The 17,748-nt window shown below is 50.8% G+C and overlaps 1 protein-coding gene across 1 annotated transcript; it reads right to left on the reverse strand.

The window, feature by feature from the left end:
• Positions 1 to 708: 708 nt before the first annotated feature.
• On the reverse strand, positions 709 to 2,257 carry SCGB3A1 (secretoglobin family 3A member 1). Its single transcript, XM_019469729.2, has 3 exons — positions 2,124 to 2,257; positions 1,181 to 1,470; positions 709 to 857 (listed from the first exon to the last, which is right to left on the reverse strand). The coding sequence occupies exons 1-3, from the start codon at positions 2,176 to 2,178 to the stop codon at positions 834 to 836; spliced, it is 369 nt and encodes a 122-aa protein (XP_019325274.1). The 5' UTR covers positions 2,179 to 2,257; the 3' UTR covers positions 709 to 833.
• Between the last annotated feature and the right edge of the window lie 15,491 nt (positions 2,258 to 17,748).

Raw genomic sequence — 17,748 nt, forward strand, 5'->3', positions numbered from 1 at the left:
TGGATTCGATTGTCCACGGTGAGTTGATAGTCAAACCAGGGAGAACCCTTCCCAGAAAGCATGAAGCAGAGTTATATTTTTCCTGGAGTTATAATTTATCAATCAAAAAGGAGTTTTCTGGGAAGTTTCCCTCAAGACAGACATCAATATTCAGGCTCTGGGCACCTTCCCACAACACTGGGGATCAGTCCAGGAATGGTGGGTCTTCTGGTAGAATGGAAGGACCCAAAGTCACTAAATTATTTCAGTAATAAATTACCAGAAACCTAGAGAAAAACCAAACATGACATAGTCTTCCCTTAGTCCTGCTCCATTCCAGGAAAGAAAGCTGTCAGAGGGAAGATAACAAAACTTTCAAATATTAGCAACAAATGGCTAGCTTTGGAGGGTTCTCACTGATTTCCAAGGATTAGGTAATTCCCATGCTTCATTAACAATTGTGGAGTGTAACAGGTGGGGGAAAAATCCATTTTAACTAACTCTAATACTTGTCCAATCCCCATCACCTTTAATTGGTGGCTCTGAGTCACCTGCCAAATGTCAGTAGTGTCTTTCACACACAGGCACGCACCCTCACATAATCTGGGGCATGGTGTACCTCCTGAGGCGTAGGGACCATCCCACCTGCAGGCCCCTTTAGCACCATCACTTACAGCAGGGGGAGGAACAGGCATTGGTATCAAGGCAAGAAGAAATCAGCCTCAAAGCTGCTCTTATCCATGTTTATTGAGAGAGTAGGGGAAGGAAGGCTGGATGTTCAGGGCTGGGCAGCAGGTCCCCAGCCTACAGATGGCAGCATCGTTGTCCCCAGGCAGAGATACTCCAGCCTCCGCTCAGCCAAGGTACATCAGGGACCCCTGGAAAGGAGAAGCCAAGTTTGAGTGTGCTCTCCTCCATCCTACTGCCACTGGGCACTTGAGGGCACAGATTGACTCTGGACAGAGTCCCCAACAGGGTTATACCTTACCCCCAAGTGCCCTCAGCAGCCCCCTTGCCATTCGTATGTGGTCAACTTGGTTCCCAACCAAGGACATCCTGTTTCTGGGGGCCAGCAACGAGGATTCCCTGACATGGGACTGGGGTGCCTTTGTGGCATTTTGAGGAGCAGATCGTTCCACTCTGGGAGGATGGCTGGGGAGGACTGCCTTCACAGGGAGGGTGCACAGGGTGCCCACATTACCAGCAGAGACTTCACAGCTCCCACGGGCTCAGGGCCCAGCTCAGCCACACACTTCCTGGAACCCTCAATGAGATGTTCCACTGGGATCCCCAGGATGGTCAGGATGAACTTCAGGGGGCTGAAGCCTTTGAGAAGGGGGTTGGCCATGGCCCCTGCCCCAGCCAGAGCTGCTGTCTCAGTCATGTCTTCTGCCCCAGCCAGGGTCTCTGCCCCAGCCTCCACAGCAGGGTTGAGGTCGGTCAGAGCTGAGGCCACAGGCTTGATCATTGTGTCCATGAAGAAAGTGGCAGCTGCAAACACAAGTAGAGAAGAGCCCTCTGTCTGGACTGGGCCTCTATGGAGACCTGCTAAGGGCCTCTCTCCTCCAGGTTGTGCATGCTCCCCTAACCACCCACTGACAGCTACCCTGTCTGAGTTGGGGGAGGCCCAGCCCTGAGGAGTCCTCTGCTGGTTGGGAGAGGCAGTCATGTAAGCAGATTGCTGTGGCCCAGCAAGCAAGCAGCTGGACAGAGGGACATACAAGATGGCTCGAGGGTGGAGGGAGGTGAAGAAAGCTCTGAGTAGGATCCAAGACAGGCTTCCCAGATGAGGGGACACCTGGGCTGTGCCTTGAAGGAAGAAGCAGAGAGCAGATGGGTAGTCCTCGACCAGGGCCAGCACTGGCATTGGCCAAGGCTTGGACAGCCTGGTGTTGGGTGAAGAGAAGAAAACAGGAATGATGGGAATAGGAAAGGAAGTCTGAGGGCTGGGGCAGGGCAGACCCCAGAGGACCTTGAAGTCCCAGGAAGGAGCAGGACATCCTGTCCAGAGGGACGAAGAGCCCAGGAGGTGGTAAGCAGAGGAGTGGCCTGGTGCCCAAGGCAGGGGCAACAGGGGACCTGACCAGAGCCTCTGCCAAGGCCCCATAGAGAAGAGCTGGGAACTAAGTCCTGCAGGCACTCACCAGGATGACTGAACAGAGCCACACAGAGCACCAGGAAGGTGGCCGTGAGCTCCATGGTGGACTGAGCTCAGTGGCTGCTCCTGGGAAGAGAGACAGGCCTCGCTGTGATTCATATACCCTGTCCTCACCCCTCTCCCAGGCTGGGGCCTCACCCACCTCATCCTCCTGAGAAATGTGTTGTTTGCTCAGCTAGTAGAGCCCCAGCCAACTTCCTCCTCAGCCTGGTGGGCCCTGGGAGACCCATGCCCTGCTACACATCCAGGGCCCAAGGACTTCCTGTTGGCAGGGCCCCTGGACCAGAGGGCTGGGCTCTTCATTGAGAGCAGGAATGTAGGCTATGCTTTGTACACACAAGGCCCACCCAGGATGTTGCCTTTGCAGAGAGCTCTCTGTTCTGACCCCACCTGGTCCTCCAGCACTGCTGTGGGCCCTGTTGAGGAAGGGGCAAGTCCTTCCTCCTGCTGCCAGACCATGGAAATAGCATGCAGTGGGGGTCCTCCTAGCTCTTCTGGTCCTGGAGAGGCAGAGAGGAAACTCCAAGCCCACCCAGGTCAAACATCATTTCTGGCCACCTTCCTGGTGAGGCCACAGCCAGCTACCAGTGAGAACACAAGGACCCGGGACAGTTTTCCAACTCTGCCATCAGTCTCCATAGTAAGAGTTTCTTTAAAAGTCCTTACACATCTGTCACTACAGAATATGATAATGGAGGATTAGCAGAACATATTTAGCCCCATGACACAGGCTCATTGGTGGGGAGATCTGAGTTTTCACGGAGTGTCATAGAATACCGCCCCCCCCCCACCCCCCACTTTGGTTACAAGAGGGTTTTGACCTTTGCAGCCTGGCGGGTCTCCAGCCACTCCTGAGCTCCCACGGCAGGCACTCTGCACCCTCCGCCTGCAGACAGCACAGGATTTATTAAGTAGCTGTGACCAGTGCGTGAACATTCGTGTGGTCTTCACACAATTCTTACACTTTGTCTTGATTGTCTGGGGGCGCTTTGCATTATCATTCTCAGTGTGGAACTAATTGCAATAGAATATACATTTCCAACTTGTAAAAATTCATCTTCAGGGGATTTTTCCAAAGGGTTGCTGCTCTTGAGGCAAGGACAAGACCCAACAAGAGAGTTGGATCCAGCAAGGTAGGGGTAGGGTAGGGGTAGGGGTAGGATCCAGAAGGGTAGGGGCTCCTGGGTGGCTCAGTCGGTTAAGCGTCCGACTTCGGCTCAGGTCATGATCTCACATGTTGTGGTTCAAGCCCCGCGTCGGTTCTTGGCTGACAGCTCAGAGCCTGGAGCCTGCTTCGGATTCTGTGTCTTCCTCTCTCTGTGCCCCTTCCCGACTCACACTCTGTCTCTCTCTCAAAAATAAATAAACATTAAAAAAATCGAAGAAAGAAAGAAACAGGAGATGCGGTTCATCCCTGCTTGGGACTGGAAGGAAGCCTTAGCAGTCACAGGGCCACCTAACTTGTCAGATACAGGCAGCGAAAGGACCCCAGACCCACTGGGGTCTTGGGGGTGGGTGGGGGCAATTGGAGAGAGGGAGAAGGGCAAGGTCAGGCTCTGTTCCTTGTGAACTTCAGCCATGACTTCCAAGTGGCATCTGGTTGTGGGGAATGCAGATGGGACTGCCCTCTTGTTGGTCAAGCCCTGCATGTGGTGCATGGCTGGCTTCACCCAGACTCCGTGGCTTGTGGTCACAGTGCACCCCTTATCCACAGAGCTTGGACAGCACAACTGAACACAATTCCAAATAAGAACCAGAACAGGGCAGGATTCTGAGTTAGTGGGTCCTCAGGGCCGACTTAATTACCGACCCATTTCACGGTTCTGGGACCGCACCCTGACAGCAGTCCTGACCTCACGAAGCAAAGGACGCAAAGTGACCCTGTCATTGATGGCAGGGGTCGGGAGGTGGTGATGCTCTCCACTCCTGGTCACCTACACCTTTAGCTGTCAGGGTGGGTTTACAGAAGAAAGAAAAGGATGGACCAGGTTTCCTGCAGGGGTGGGACCCCGAGCCAAGCACCACAACCCCAGTGACCACAGCTCCTGCCAGCTGGTCCATGGCCCCTCACAGCTGATGGTCCTGCTCATTTGGTGGGTCCACTGCTCTTCCTCTTTTGTCCAGGTGGCTGTGCTTCAGCCAGTGCTGGTCCTCTCTGCCCCGTGGCTCTTCTCTCTCTTAGGTACGGGCCATGGAAGCGACCCCTCAGCCCTGCAGTCTAGGCTCTGGGCTCTGACCCAGCTTCAGGCCTCTGTGGTTTGGGGCCAAAAGGACTCCATGGTTTTATTCTTCTCCACCATTGCTCCCTTGGGGGTTCCAAAGGGATGGCCAGAGCAAGGCAGAATTCCCTGAGTTCTTGGCCAAAACCCATCTAATGGAACTGCAATCCCAACATTGGCCTCACCAGGGACAGATGGCTCTTCACTGAGCCTTATCTGACTTTTTTAAATGCACTAAATGAGGACCAGGGCCCAACAAGAGAAGACCAACTGTAAGAGTTGACCCAGAATTACGGAACCAGGGATCTGAACTTTTGTGACCTTCCTCCCCAGAGCCAAGCCACAGTCACTGTGTTCCCAGCTGGGCTTCCATCTTTGCATCTGGTGCCCAGGGCAAGTGCCCCCACAAATATTCATTGCATCTGAGATAAGAGGTAGCAATGAAAGTATTACATGAAGTCACGTTCAACATTTTTGTATATATTTTTTCTGATATCAAACACAAGTGCCTTTTATTTTTGTGTAATGTTTATTTATTTTTGAGAGAGAGAGAGCACGCACACTAGTGGGGGAGGGGCAGAGAGAGATGGGGACAGAGCATCTATAGTAGTCTCTATGCTGACAGCATTCAAACTCATGAACTGTGAGATCATGACCTGAACCAAAGTCGGACGCTTAACTGTGCCACCCAGGCGCCCTGAGTGCCTTGTATTTTTACTTGCTAAGTTTTGTCTACTACTCTTGCTGATTCTTCCCATGGATGTCTTCACTGGGGTCATCTACAGGATGGGGACATTTACAGAGACACACCCATGTCAAGAACTGTGTCTTCCTGCTCCATTCGGGTGAGGGGGTCCCAGTGGCTGCCCCATGCTGGGAATTCCATCCAGGGAATCACCTCCTCCTGGGTTGTGTGTGTCCCTTTGTTTCCTTCAATTTCCCCAGAGGATCAAGGTCAACTTCAGGCTCCAGCCAGGATGGGGCTTGGGTAGTCACCAGCTGTGTGTGTGTGGGGGGGGGGGGGGGGGGCTCTATGCGGGGGTAGGGGACATGGGGCTTCAGCTGCTCTGCTCATAGGATTATCCATTTCCATCCATTGCCCAGACTCCCTGTTCTGAGCCTTTTGTGGGGTGGTGTCTTCACAGACCGTGGGGTTCCCCTTCCTTGGCACTGCCAATCCCTCTACCTACCACCCCCCTCACCCTGGAAATGATTGTTCTATTGTTTGTCTAATAAGGTTTAAATTATTATTGAGGGGCACCTGGGTGGCTTAGTCGGTTAAGCGTATACTTTGGCTCAGGTTATGATCTCACGGTCTGTGGGTTCGAGCCCATGTTGGACTTTATGCTGATGGCTCAGGGCCTAGAGCCTGCTTCGGATTCTGTGTCTCCCTCTCTCTCTCTGCCCCTCCCCTGCTCACGCTCTCTCTCTCAAAAATGAATAAATATATTTAAAAATTTTAAAAAAATTATTATTGAGATGAGGCTCATATAACATAAAATTAACCATTTCAAAGTGAACAATGTTGTGCCACCGTAACCTCTATCTAGTTCCAAGACATTTTTATCCCCTCGAAAGGAAACCCCATACCCACTAAGTAGCCCTTTCCCATTCCTGCTCCCTCCCTGGCTCTGGCCAAACCCTCAGTCCATGGCCTGTCTCTATGAATTTGCTTATTCTGGGTATCTCATATCTATGTAATCAAACAACGTACGACATAGCATAATATTTTTAGGTTCATCCATGTTGTAGCTTGTGTGGTGCTTCGTTCCTTTTTATGGCCAATTATTCTATTGTATGGACATACCACAATTTGCTTACCCACTTATCCACTGATGAGAGCTGTTTCCACTTTTTGGTTATTGTGAATAGTGCTGCTGTGAGCATGTGTATGCAAGTATTTATTTGAGTACCTGTTTTCACTTCTTCTGGTAGATACCCAGGAATGGAAACCTGATTCCTATGGTTATTCTATGTTTAACCTATTGAGAAACCTCCAAAACTGTTTTCTATAGGAGCTGTACTGTTTTATGTGAGGTTTCCAATTTTTCCATTCTCAGCAACGCTTGTTTTCTGGTCTTTGTTTTGCTATTATAACCATCCTAGTGTGTGTGAAATTGTACCTTAATTATGTTTTTATTTGCATTTCCCTAATTACTGATGGACATTGCATATCTTCCTTGGAGAAGTTCTACTGAAGTCCTTTGCCCGTTTTTAAACTGGGTTCTTTGTCTTTTTGTTGTGAGCTATAAGAGTTCTTTATATATTCTGCATACTGGACCCTTATCAGATAAACAGTTTGCAAACATTTTCTCTATTTCTGTAAGTTGTTTTTTCACTTTCTTTTTTTGTTTGTGGTTTTTTTTTTTTTTTTTCCACTTTCTTGATAGTGTTCTTTGGTGCACAGAAGTTTTCAATTTGATATCAAATTTACCTATTTTTTTCTTTTCTTGCTTGTGCTTTTGTTGTCATATATAAAAATTCATTGCCAAAGCCAAGATTTGGTCATGAAGATTTATCCTTATATTTTCTTCTAAGAGTTTTGTGGTTTTTGCTATTACATTTAGGTTATTGGTCAATTTAATTTTGAGTTACATTAAAAAAAATTTTAATGTTTATTTTTGAGAGTGAGAGAAACAGAATGTGAGCAGGGGAGGGGCAGAAAGAGAGACACAGAATCTGAAGCAGGCTCCAGGCTCTGAGCTGTCAGCACAGAGCCCGATGTGGGGCTTGAACCCATGAACTGTGAGATCATGAGTTGAGCTGAAGTCAGATGCTTAACTGACTAAGCCACCCAGGTGCCCCTGAGTTACATTTTGTATATGGTGTGAGGTAGGGATTCACCTGCATTCTTTTGCATGTGGGTATCCTGTTCATCCATTTTTTATCATTCAGAAATTTCTTGGCTTGTTTGTCATTTTATGACCATTTTTTTGTCTTTGTGGGTTTACAACTTGAAACAATTATTATTAGTCTATTTTTAGTAGAAATTTGGGAGAGAGTAAATTAAATGCATGTGCTTAATGGAAAGCATAAGATTTAAATTTGCAAATGTCTCTGATGTCTTCCTACCTGCTTCATTCTCCTGGTGTCTCACTAATGGGAGCAAAACCTCATTTTTTCTGACCACTGTCAAGTCAAGCACAGAGAAAGCAAGCCCCAAATTTTCTCAAACAAATAATGACTAAAATTGTTTTGAAGTTTTCAACGATTTATTGATAAAAGACAATTCACCCTTTGGGGGAAAAATTACCAGTGTTTACAAAGTTCTATAGATGACAGAAATCCCTTGTGGGGTTTGAGAGGCCTCAGGGGTCAAGCCCTTTTCTTGTTAATCTCCCTCTGTGCAAATCTAATTCTAGAAATTAATCCTACAGACATAAACAGATATGCCAACAAAAATGCCTTGTGACAACGTCCGTGACAATTACTTATAAAAGGAAGCAGGCCTGCAGTGTGCCTTTTGTGGGTTCCCCAGGACTTTTGCCTTGGTGTGTGGGTGTCTTCTTCCAAAAATTAAAAAAATACATGTATATATTTCATGACTACATTGATGAATCCAGGCTGGATCCATTATACATATAATTATTATTATATTTTTTTATTCAAAGAGAAACTAAAATGAAAACCTTCTTGTGGTCTTAAGTACACCACTGGCACTTGGCTTTGGGCCTCCTGTACGTACATGGTGGAGAAACCATCTGCCATTAGTGGAAGTAACTGGAGACAACACATTGTCACAGAAACTGTGGGCTGTCTTCATAATGTCACTGCCAAAAATAATGAAGGAAAATATTCTTATCTGGACTGAGGTGGAGTGCTTGGGGGGGTCACCTGCCCCTCTGCACCGCCCCTGGCAGTGATGCTGCTCGTGTGCCCTGGTGTTGCTTGAGCACATGTGGCCTGGTCCATGGTCACTGCGCTGTAAGGGCAGGCACCAGGGCCCAGCTCAGGGTCCAGCTCTGCTCCTGACAATCAAGGTTTCAGGGTTCTTATCAAGTCCAATTCATGGTTACTGCTAGGTTGGGGTGCAGAGGGGTAGATGATCCTCCACACACCAGGCCCAGTCCAGATGAGGGACATTTTCCTGTGTCATTTTTTAAAAAGATTTAAAAAAATGTTTATTTATTTTTGAGGGAGAGAGACAGAGAATGAGTGGAGGAGGGGCAGACAGAGAGGGAGACACAGAATCTGAAGCAGGCTCCAGGCTCTGAGCTGTCAGAACAGAGCCCAATGTGGGGCTCAAACTCATGAACCACGAGATCATGACCTGAGCCAAAGTCAGACACTTAGCCGACTGAACCACGCAAGCGCCCCTCCTGTGTCATTTTGTTTAAAGTTTATTTATTTATTTTGAGAGAGACAGAGACAGTGTGAGCAGGGGAGGGGCAAAGAGACAGGGAGAGACAGAATCCCAAGCAGGCTCTATGCTGTCAGCAGGGAGCCCGACACAGGGCAAGATCCCACAAACCATGAGATCCTCACCTGAGTGGAAAGCAAGAGTCTGACGCTTAACCGACTGAGCCACCTGGACACCCCTCCTGAGTCATTTTTGAGAGGGGCACTTTTTGTGGCATTATGGAGAGGGCCACCCTGGTCCTATTCTTTATGCTAGGAGAGCTTAGAATGGACACTTAGTTGTGTTTGCTTTGTTGGCCTCATCTGCCTCCAAGTACACCTCATTACAGAGGCAGCTACCTGTTTCTCCAAAGTGGCTGACCAAGCACAGCCCCATGTGACTGAAAGGAATTGGCACTGGCCCAGGGCTGAGACCCCCGCAAGCCAGGACCCCATCCAGAATTCTGCACTGGAGAACCCAGAAGTGCTGGGGGTGATCAGTGTGGGACCTTGGGACTTGACCTGTGGACACCTTACCCTGTGCTGACAGGACTAGAAAAAGTTGACTACAGGGAAAGACCAGAGAGAAACCAGAGGCCGGAGGAGGTGGGGGCATGAAATCTGTGGGCTTCCAGCAGCCTGGCTTTTCGGTGGCATTCCAGTGGTCTCCCTGCATCCCCTTCCTGGAGTTCTTTATCTTTAAAGTACCCACCCTTCCTTCCTGCATAGTGGTCAGAGTACACCTGTTCCTGGTTTCCCATGAGTCTGAACAGTGATGGTAGGTCTCCTTCCAAGGAGATTTCCAACTCCAAAGATTTCCAACTCCAAAAAGACATCCCCATAGCTACCCAGCAATGTGTGTGTCATTGTGTCCCCATTTCACCACTGAGGCCAAGAGACTGGTCTCAGGCCCCTAAATCATAGTGGTCAAGGCCAGGACTTTATTGAAGCCAGACTAACCCTTCACCTCACATAGGCTTTCAGAGCCCCCTGACTACCCCCAATCCCTAGGGAACCTTTGGCAGAAGGCAGTGGTGGGGGCAGCTGAGGGTGTGTCCAGAGCCTAGGTGGCCTGCATCGTGGGGGGTGCCTTTGCATTTGGCTCCTGATCCTGCTGCAACAATTCACCACATACTTAGTGGCTGAAACAACACACATTTATTTGCTCCCAGTCTGGAGGCTGGACTGAGCCAAAGTGAGCGTGCTGTCAAGGCCAGGCTCCCTCCAGAGGCTCTCTGGGCCTCTCCCAGCTTCTGGTGGCTGCCCAGATTCCTTGGTTTATAGTCACACCACTCCAGTCTCTGTCTCTGTGGTCATGGAGCCTCTTCCTCGTGTGTGTGTGTGTGTGTGTGTGTGTGTGTGTGTGAAACCTCTCTGCCTCCCTCTTTCTTTCTTTCTTTCTTTCTTTCTTTCTTTCTTTCCTTTTTCTTTCTTTCTTCTTTAAAGTTTATTTATTTATTTTGAGAGAGACAGAGACAGTGTGAGCAGGGGAGGGGTAGAGAGACAGGAAGAGAGAGAATCCCAAACAGGCTCAGCACTGTCAGCACAGAGTCCGATGTGGGGCTCAAACTCACGAAACTGCGAGATCATGACCTAAGCTGAAACCAAGAATCCGACACTTAACCGCCTGAACCACCCAGGTGCCCCTCTCTGCCTCCCTCTTTAAGATTACATACCATTGCTTGCATTCAGGGCTTACCAGATAATCCAGTCTCCTCATCTTCATTTCAAGCTAATTTTGTAACATCTGCCAATACTCTTTTTCCCCATAACATTCAAAGGCTCAGGAGATAGGACCTGGGTAGTGCTGGGGTGCATGTCCACCTCCTGCCCCTGCCAGGAGCCTTCTGCCCCTGCCAGGCCAGTGGAGGGCGTCCAGAGGGTGTCACAGCCTAGCTGGCATGAGGAGAGTATGCAGGGTGGGCGGCGGCCATCAGCATCCACCTGGGCCTCCCTGAGCCCGCTCTGGCACACACACCTGCCTCCTGCTGGCAGAAGGCTGAGTAGACACTGAGGTGTGCCTCCTGCGGATGACATGGTCAGGCTGTCCTGGGCAATGTTTGCAGGACATCCTTTGAGCCAAAACAAACATCAGCTGGTTTGCTCCTCCTGGAATGAAGTGCTGAAGGTAGACAAGAGCTTGGGCAGCCCTGGGGGTGTGGGTCAGTTACTGAGTTCAAGGCTACAGAAGGACCAAGAAATCCACCAGACACCAGAGCCAGGGATTGGGCAGTGAGCCGGCTCCTTCTGCCTGGGCCATGGCTCTGACTTCAGCAAACAACAGGCTGGGGCCACTGAGTGCTGTGCCCTCCATCCCTGAGCGCCCCCATATTCTCTTCCCATCCCCTTTTTGCCAGATCAGCATTTGGTCATGTTTGCTTTGCTGGCCTTGTCTGCCTCTAAGTCCAGAAACAGGTTTCCGAGTCCTGCCTGATAGCCTGGCTAAGTAAATTAAGCAACTTGGAGTGGATCATGATACCAATTCCACCTGTTGGGAGGTTGGCCACTCTGAGCAGGGGGCCCAGCCCTGCCCCCCCTACACTTGTGGGTGGCTGGAGCCCCCCGTTCTGGCTGGTGTCTTGATTACCATGCATCACCAGAGCTCACCAGGTTTCCAAGCCCACCTTTTGCTTTCTCTATGACAACTCACTGTGACGTGGTCCCCTTGTGGGCCACTCACATTTGGGGGCTGCTGAGGCCAGCACTGTGCAGTGTGACAGTTTGGGCTTAAGGGTGTGACTGTGAGGCTCCTCAAGCCTGAACTGCCTCTGTTTCCATCTCTGTGGCCTGTGCACACACTGCCTGGAAGCAGTGCCCTTGGTGTCCTTCCTCATTCCTCATGAGCTCCTTTCCCATGGAAGAATGGGCAAGTTCCTGAGAGGTTCCTGGATCCTGGGACCGCCCCCCATCCCACCTGTAGCCTGGTCTCAGAGACCCCCCAGAGGGCATGGCCTCCCTCTTTCCTTGCAGGGAGTCCTCCTGGGCCGGGGCCACCACACCAGACGACAGATGATCCCCTACTCTCCTGTCTTGAGACATCACCATGAGGGGACAGGCAGGGACGGCCAGGGCTTTTCGGGGGACCGAGAGGCAGCCAACCCACTGGGGCCTCAGAGTGGCTTTACCAGAAGCAGGCTGGGGGCAGGGCCAGAACAGGAGGGCTGCTGGCCTCACCTGTGGGGGAGAAGGGCTGCAGTGTCCCACCCAGGAATCACACCACGAATCTATGCTATCACCCCACCTTGGGCTCCTTCCTCTTCTTCACAGCTTGGTCATCTGGGGCCCTGGGGCCCTGAGGCTCTGGGCAGTGTTCCTGGTTCCATGGGGCCTTTGCTTGGGTCAATATTGATCTGGCTTCTTCAAGTACTTCCTTCTGCCTCTTCCCAGAGCCCTGCTGCAGGGAGGGTGGGCAGGTTCGGCAGCCGGCCACAGGGTTTTTGCTGTGTGGGCTTGAAGCATGAGCAAAAGTGACAGAGAAGCTGGCCTGCATGGCTTAAGCAAAGACTGAAATTCCAGTTTCTAAGTAGCTGTCTTCCCCAGGTCTGCAGCCACCAGCCCCGTGAGGTTCCCTGGGATCTGCTGCTCTGAGCGGCTATGCTGATCACAGCAGCTGTGGCTGAGCCATGCCCTGGATACCTAGGCCCCATTTTCCTGTTTCAGCCCGGGCCAGAGTGAGCCTCAGCAATCAGGGAAGCATCCACTGGAGGGGCTGCTGGTGGTGGCTCCCTAAATGGAACGGTATGGGGTGAGGGCGCAGATAGTACCACACTCATGATTCAGAAGAAATGTAGCCCTGAGAACATCAGCCATCTGTCTGAGGTCCTGGGACAGTTGGTGGGTCTGCACGGTCTCCTGGACCCCTTCCCACAGCAGGTGCCCCTCGGAGCAGCCACCTGTCAGGTGAGGGGTGAGAGTTGGATCAGACCCCAAGGGGTGTCCCAGCCCAAACTCTGGACCAGGACCCCACCAACATGGAGAGGTACTCACTGCCATCCCAAAGTAAGGCTGGCTCGAAGCTGATTCAACAAGCTTAAGACCCAAGGGTTTAATAGCAATCCCCTCTGCTACTCCCACTCCTCAGAGGCCGTGGAGGGACCAGGATACCTGGCTGTGCCCATGGGAAGGGCAGCTGGGAAAAGGAGCTGCCTCCTTCCAGGGGGCCATGCCCAGCCACCCCACTGCACTAGCTCTGATGGACTTGTGGCAGGGTCCAGAGCAGTGCAGAGATGTCACCCCTGGAGCAATAGCCACTTGGCTAACTGGAGCCCGTGTCCCACAGAGGGCAGTTGAGGCCTTCAGAGATCCTGCCCCACTTTCCAAATCCCTCTGTTCTCTCTCTGCAGCCATCCGTCTTCAGGATTACCCCCACCCCAACATCTGGTTTATGGCAAACTTTGCTACCTCCAGTCCAGAGTCTAATCGTGGGGTTTCCATCTCTCCCTGCAAATGTTGGCTCCATAAGGGCCACTGTGAACTCCCCTGTGGCCTAGCCCAGCACAGGACAGACTTGATTGCTGGGTCAGTTTCTCCTGAGCTTGGGAAAAGCAGATACACAGGTGGTGTCTGCTGACTTCCAGATCTCCCCAATTCCGTTTCGTGCAAGAGACACATCTTCCCCTATTAACGTCACTTTGACCCCAATTCTTCTCAGAACAGACTTCCCACCTCCCCTGCCTGTTCTTTTCACCGAAGGCCCACCCCACCTGCAAGTCTGCTTGCTTCTAGTGCCGGCTCTCCTTGCCCTGTTGAACTTTTCCTTCTCCCTCTGGGCCTTGGCACTTTGCGAGGCCTGGGGAAGCCAGGAAAACCCCCGGGGTGTGGGTCAGGGTCTGTGTCCCATCCTGCCCTTGTCCTCCAGGCCTGCCCCGGCCCTTTGGCTCCAGGACTGAGAATGCCTTGGGTCTCAGGTGATGGGGGTGCAGCATATCTGGGAACCCACTTTTGTAGAAGATCATGTAGGAAAATGGTTTTTTTACCCCTGCATATCCAATGTGGATAAAGACCTAGCTCACAGCTGAGCTCCTCTTCTGCTCCTGTGTCTCCCAGAGCTATTCTCTCTTCCTTCTCAGAGCCTAGCCTCTGGTGAAGCCTGGTGCCAGCCTCCCCCACCAAGCCCTTGCCCTGCTCCCAGAAGACACCACTCTGCTCCTTTAGGAGCATAGGGGCACCTGGGTGGCTCAGCCAGTTAAACATGTGACTCTTGATTTCGGCTCAGGTCATGATCTCATGGTTCGTGTGTTCGAGTCCTGTGTCCAGCATGGAGCCTGCTTGGGATTCTCTTTCTTTTCCTCTCCCTCTGCCCCGCCTCTGCTCACACTCTGTCCCCCTCAAAATAAATAAATACACTTAAAAAAAAGGAGGCTAAGGGTAAGTCAGAGCACATCACCCCTTTATCAAAACTTTCCTCTGGCCTTAAAGTAAGAAACCATCTCCTAATTTTGGGCTCCCAGGCCCACTGGGATGGGCCCTGCTGGCCTCTCCTCCTCCCATCCCCTCGACCCTTCTTTCTTCTGACCTGAGCCTTCACTGCCAATCTTCCTCCCGTGAAGAGCTCTGCCCACATGTCACTCCTTACAGCAGGGAGTATGGCCTGTGAATTCTGTGGGGACTGGGACTCTGCCATGTCTTGTTGCCCATGATGATGTGTGGCACCCTGGGTGTGGGTCCCTTGGCCTGCAGTGGCCATGTCAGAATGGAATCATTATCATCAAGGGACACTCCAGTGTGCCCTTGGCCTGATGCCCCCTAAAGAAGAGGAGTCGAGGCTGATAGCAGTGTGAGGCGGGGACGGAGGGGGAGGTGGGGTGAGGGACCCAAAGGCGGAACACACTGATGGGACACCCCCAACTGTTCCCTTGTGGCTGAGTTCTCATTCACACCTGGAGACCTGTTGTGGGGAGTGGGGCAGGGCTGGGACCTTGGGACACTGAGTGCAGCCTGAGCATCCAACCCAGGTAGGAGCAGAGGAGCCCAGGAGAATGAGCACAATCCTGTGGGGAACTGGGCGTGTGGTGGTTTCTAGCACATGTGGGTGTGCTTGGGGCTGGGCAACCAGGTAGGCGTCCTGATGGCTGACAGCTGGGTTGAGGCATCTCTCCAGGGAACAGTGGCTAAATCCACCTGTTGGGAAAATGAATAAAGTTTTACGCCATAAGATGGCCAATGGGACTAAAACAAGCTTTGGTCTCTAGCTTAGAGACCCCTCCTCCGGGTTCTTCTTCCTTTGTTTGCTGTGCATATGAAAACCCCCACAGATATGGAAGCTGAAAACTATAAATTACCTTCCCGCTCACATTTGGGGCTCAGATCTTTGGAGAAACGTCTCCTCTGAGCCCACTGGTGTTAAATAAATCTCTGATCCACCAAGATCTCCAAGTGTTGCTTGGTTTTTCCTCCAGCATTCCAGCTTGGTTCCATAACATATTTGGTTCCCTGACCGGGAAACCCAACTGTGCTGGCCTGTTGTTGCCACCAGTTTGGGAGAATGGCTAGGTGGAGATGGAACAAGGGATCGCAAGGGAGAAGGTGCGCCCTGCCTGAATTTCGGCAGTCTCCCGCTCAGTCGCCTTAGGCTGGCCCCGCTCTGCTGTTCCCGCCAGACTGGAGGAGAATTGGCAGGTGAGGACCTGGACCCGACATCAGAACCCGTAAGGCTGGGGCCCAGTCTAGTCAGGCCCACTCGCAAGAGTGGAAGAGGGACCTGATCACTCCCTGGAGACCTCAAAGGTCTCACAGGTAGGAATTCTATGGGAGGGAATGTAATAACCTCTGGTGTGTATGTGAATGTGGATGTGCGACTTGGTCTAGCTTGCCTATAGAGTTCGATTCTGTGGCTCCATGGGCAAGCACCCTTAAGGTCCACAAAAGCCCATGGAGTCTGAGTGGGCCCATCTGAGATTCCATGGTGAATGGCAGTCTACGGCGGCCTCGGAACAGTTTCCGATCATAAGTCACAAAGCTGAGACTGCTACGGCTGTCACCTAAGTTCCTTTGGGACATGGCCAGATGGGCATCTGACTGGTCTCCTCATTAGAGGGGGCACCCCCCTATCCCTCTGTCTGTCTTTGCGACTCCACCTCATGGGAACATTATGGGGTTGGGACAGAGCAAAAAAGGGGTTGCTTGGAGACTATGGAATTAAGATAACCCCTGGCACGTTAAGGACGCTATGCGAGTTAGAATGGCCCACTTTTGGTGTAGGAGGGCCCTCTGAGGCAACCTTGGATATCTCAATGGTCCGCTGCATCTGGCATGTTGTCTCCGGAGACCCAGGTCACCCTGATCAATTTCCATACATCCTCCTGGCTTGAAATTGCCTGAAATCCTCTGCCTTGGGTGTGATTCATCCATAACAAGCAGAGTCAGACAAAGGTTTTAGTGGCCTTATCCGGAAACTCAAAGAAGCAACCCACCACTCCCCTAGTGTTTGCAGGAGACCCAGGGGGAAGATCCTGTCTTTCTGCCACCTTATGACTCACCGGGCTCCCTACCCCCTGCCCCTAAGCTTGAAACTCCTCCCCCGTCTGTCTCTCCTCCTCCTCCACCGCTGCCACCACTACCGTGGCCCATCTCTCCTCCCCTCCTGACCCAGAAAACCCTCCCCCACAAGGACCAGTGGCCAGATTGTGCCCTCGACAAGGTTCAGACACTCTCCAGATGCTGGTCCACATCCACCGGTACCAAGAGGCTCTCCTCCTGGGGAGATCAGAGCAGGGGCTGAGAAGCCCATGAATATGCCCAGCAGCAAGGGGATTCCCCCAGGGATTATTTTGAAAGGCTATGTGAAGCTTATACCATTTGCTCCAGAGGCACAAGAGAGCCACAGCAAAAGGATGGGGAAGGTCTAGCTGCCAAAAGTGGGGAGGCCCAGAACCTCCTTAGCAGTGGGTCAGTGAGCCTACTGCAAGGAGAAAGGACATTAAAAGAATAAATGTCACAACCAGGGAAAGTCCCAGAAACCCAACCAATATCAGGAGGAACCTCAAGAAGGGGACCTTACTGGTCTGGCTGAAATAGAATCAGACTGAAGGGGACACTGTTCCTCTGCCTAATAGATGTGAGGGATTCTCCCTCATTTCCCAGGTTAACAGCTATAATTGGAGCCAACTGAGGTTAGTCTACCTCGGGATGGGGACTTTAAGGAATGTTCCCAAGCAGTTGCTTAAACTCCATTTGTTTTGGGGAAATTTCCGGTCTCCTCTGGCCTGATGTGGACTCCATATTTCCACTTTGGTGGAAAAAACATGGCGTCTGCTCCTCTGAGATAAGGTTTTGAATTAGGTTTTCCTTCTCTGCCTTCTACTGGCACCTTGCCTCTTCTGCCTTCCCCTCCCCCTGCTGTTTCTGCACCAACTTGGTTGTGGTGTCCATAACTGATTCCTATACCCTCCTCAGTGCCTCACCACCATTGGCTCTTCCTCCCATCCTCAAGGTCAAGGAGTAAATTGCACCCCCTTGGACATCTAGGTCTTTTTCAAATAGAATGAATTGCTAAAGCTTTGATTACTGAACATAGCTTTGTGTTTTTAACTTCTTATTGCAGAGAAATTAAGGCTATTTGGACCTATTGGAAAACATCCTTTGTACTTAATTGGTTTGTGAATTTAACATCTAAAAAAATTCTGGTGTAAACACCTCTCAGTTGGTTACTAAGTCCTCAATTGAAGACTAGGGTTTCCTAAGAGTTAAAGTTAAGCTTTAGAGTTAAAATTCTGCTAAGTGTATTTAAGACTGATGGAAATAAGGAAAGCAACCCTGTATGTAGGAAAGTAAGAGGTGCGTAAGAAAGATATAAGGTATGGAAATAACATTTTTGTTGAGGGTAGAAGAAAGTAATTTTGTCCTAAATGAGACTGGTTATTTGGAGAGAAATGGCTTTGGGACAAAGTTTGAAGGCAAAGGAAAGTTCTATAAGGTTCATGAAGGGAAATCTTTGGAAAAGAATTTTATGTGTGCTCAGAGGGACTAAGGTTGAGATGAATGAAATTTTAAAAGTACACTGGTATAAGGTTGAATTCTGCTTTTCTCTCTGCTCAAAGACAAAGTTTTCTTGGA

Source organism: Panthera pardus, unplaced genomic scaffold (genome assembly GCF_024362965.1).
Source record: "Panthera pardus isolate Hobbes unplaced genomic scaffold, ASM2436296v1 HiC_scaffold_2, whole genome shotgun sequence".
NCBI lineage: Eukaryota > Metazoa > Chordata > Mammalia > Carnivora > Felidae > Panthera > Panthera pardus.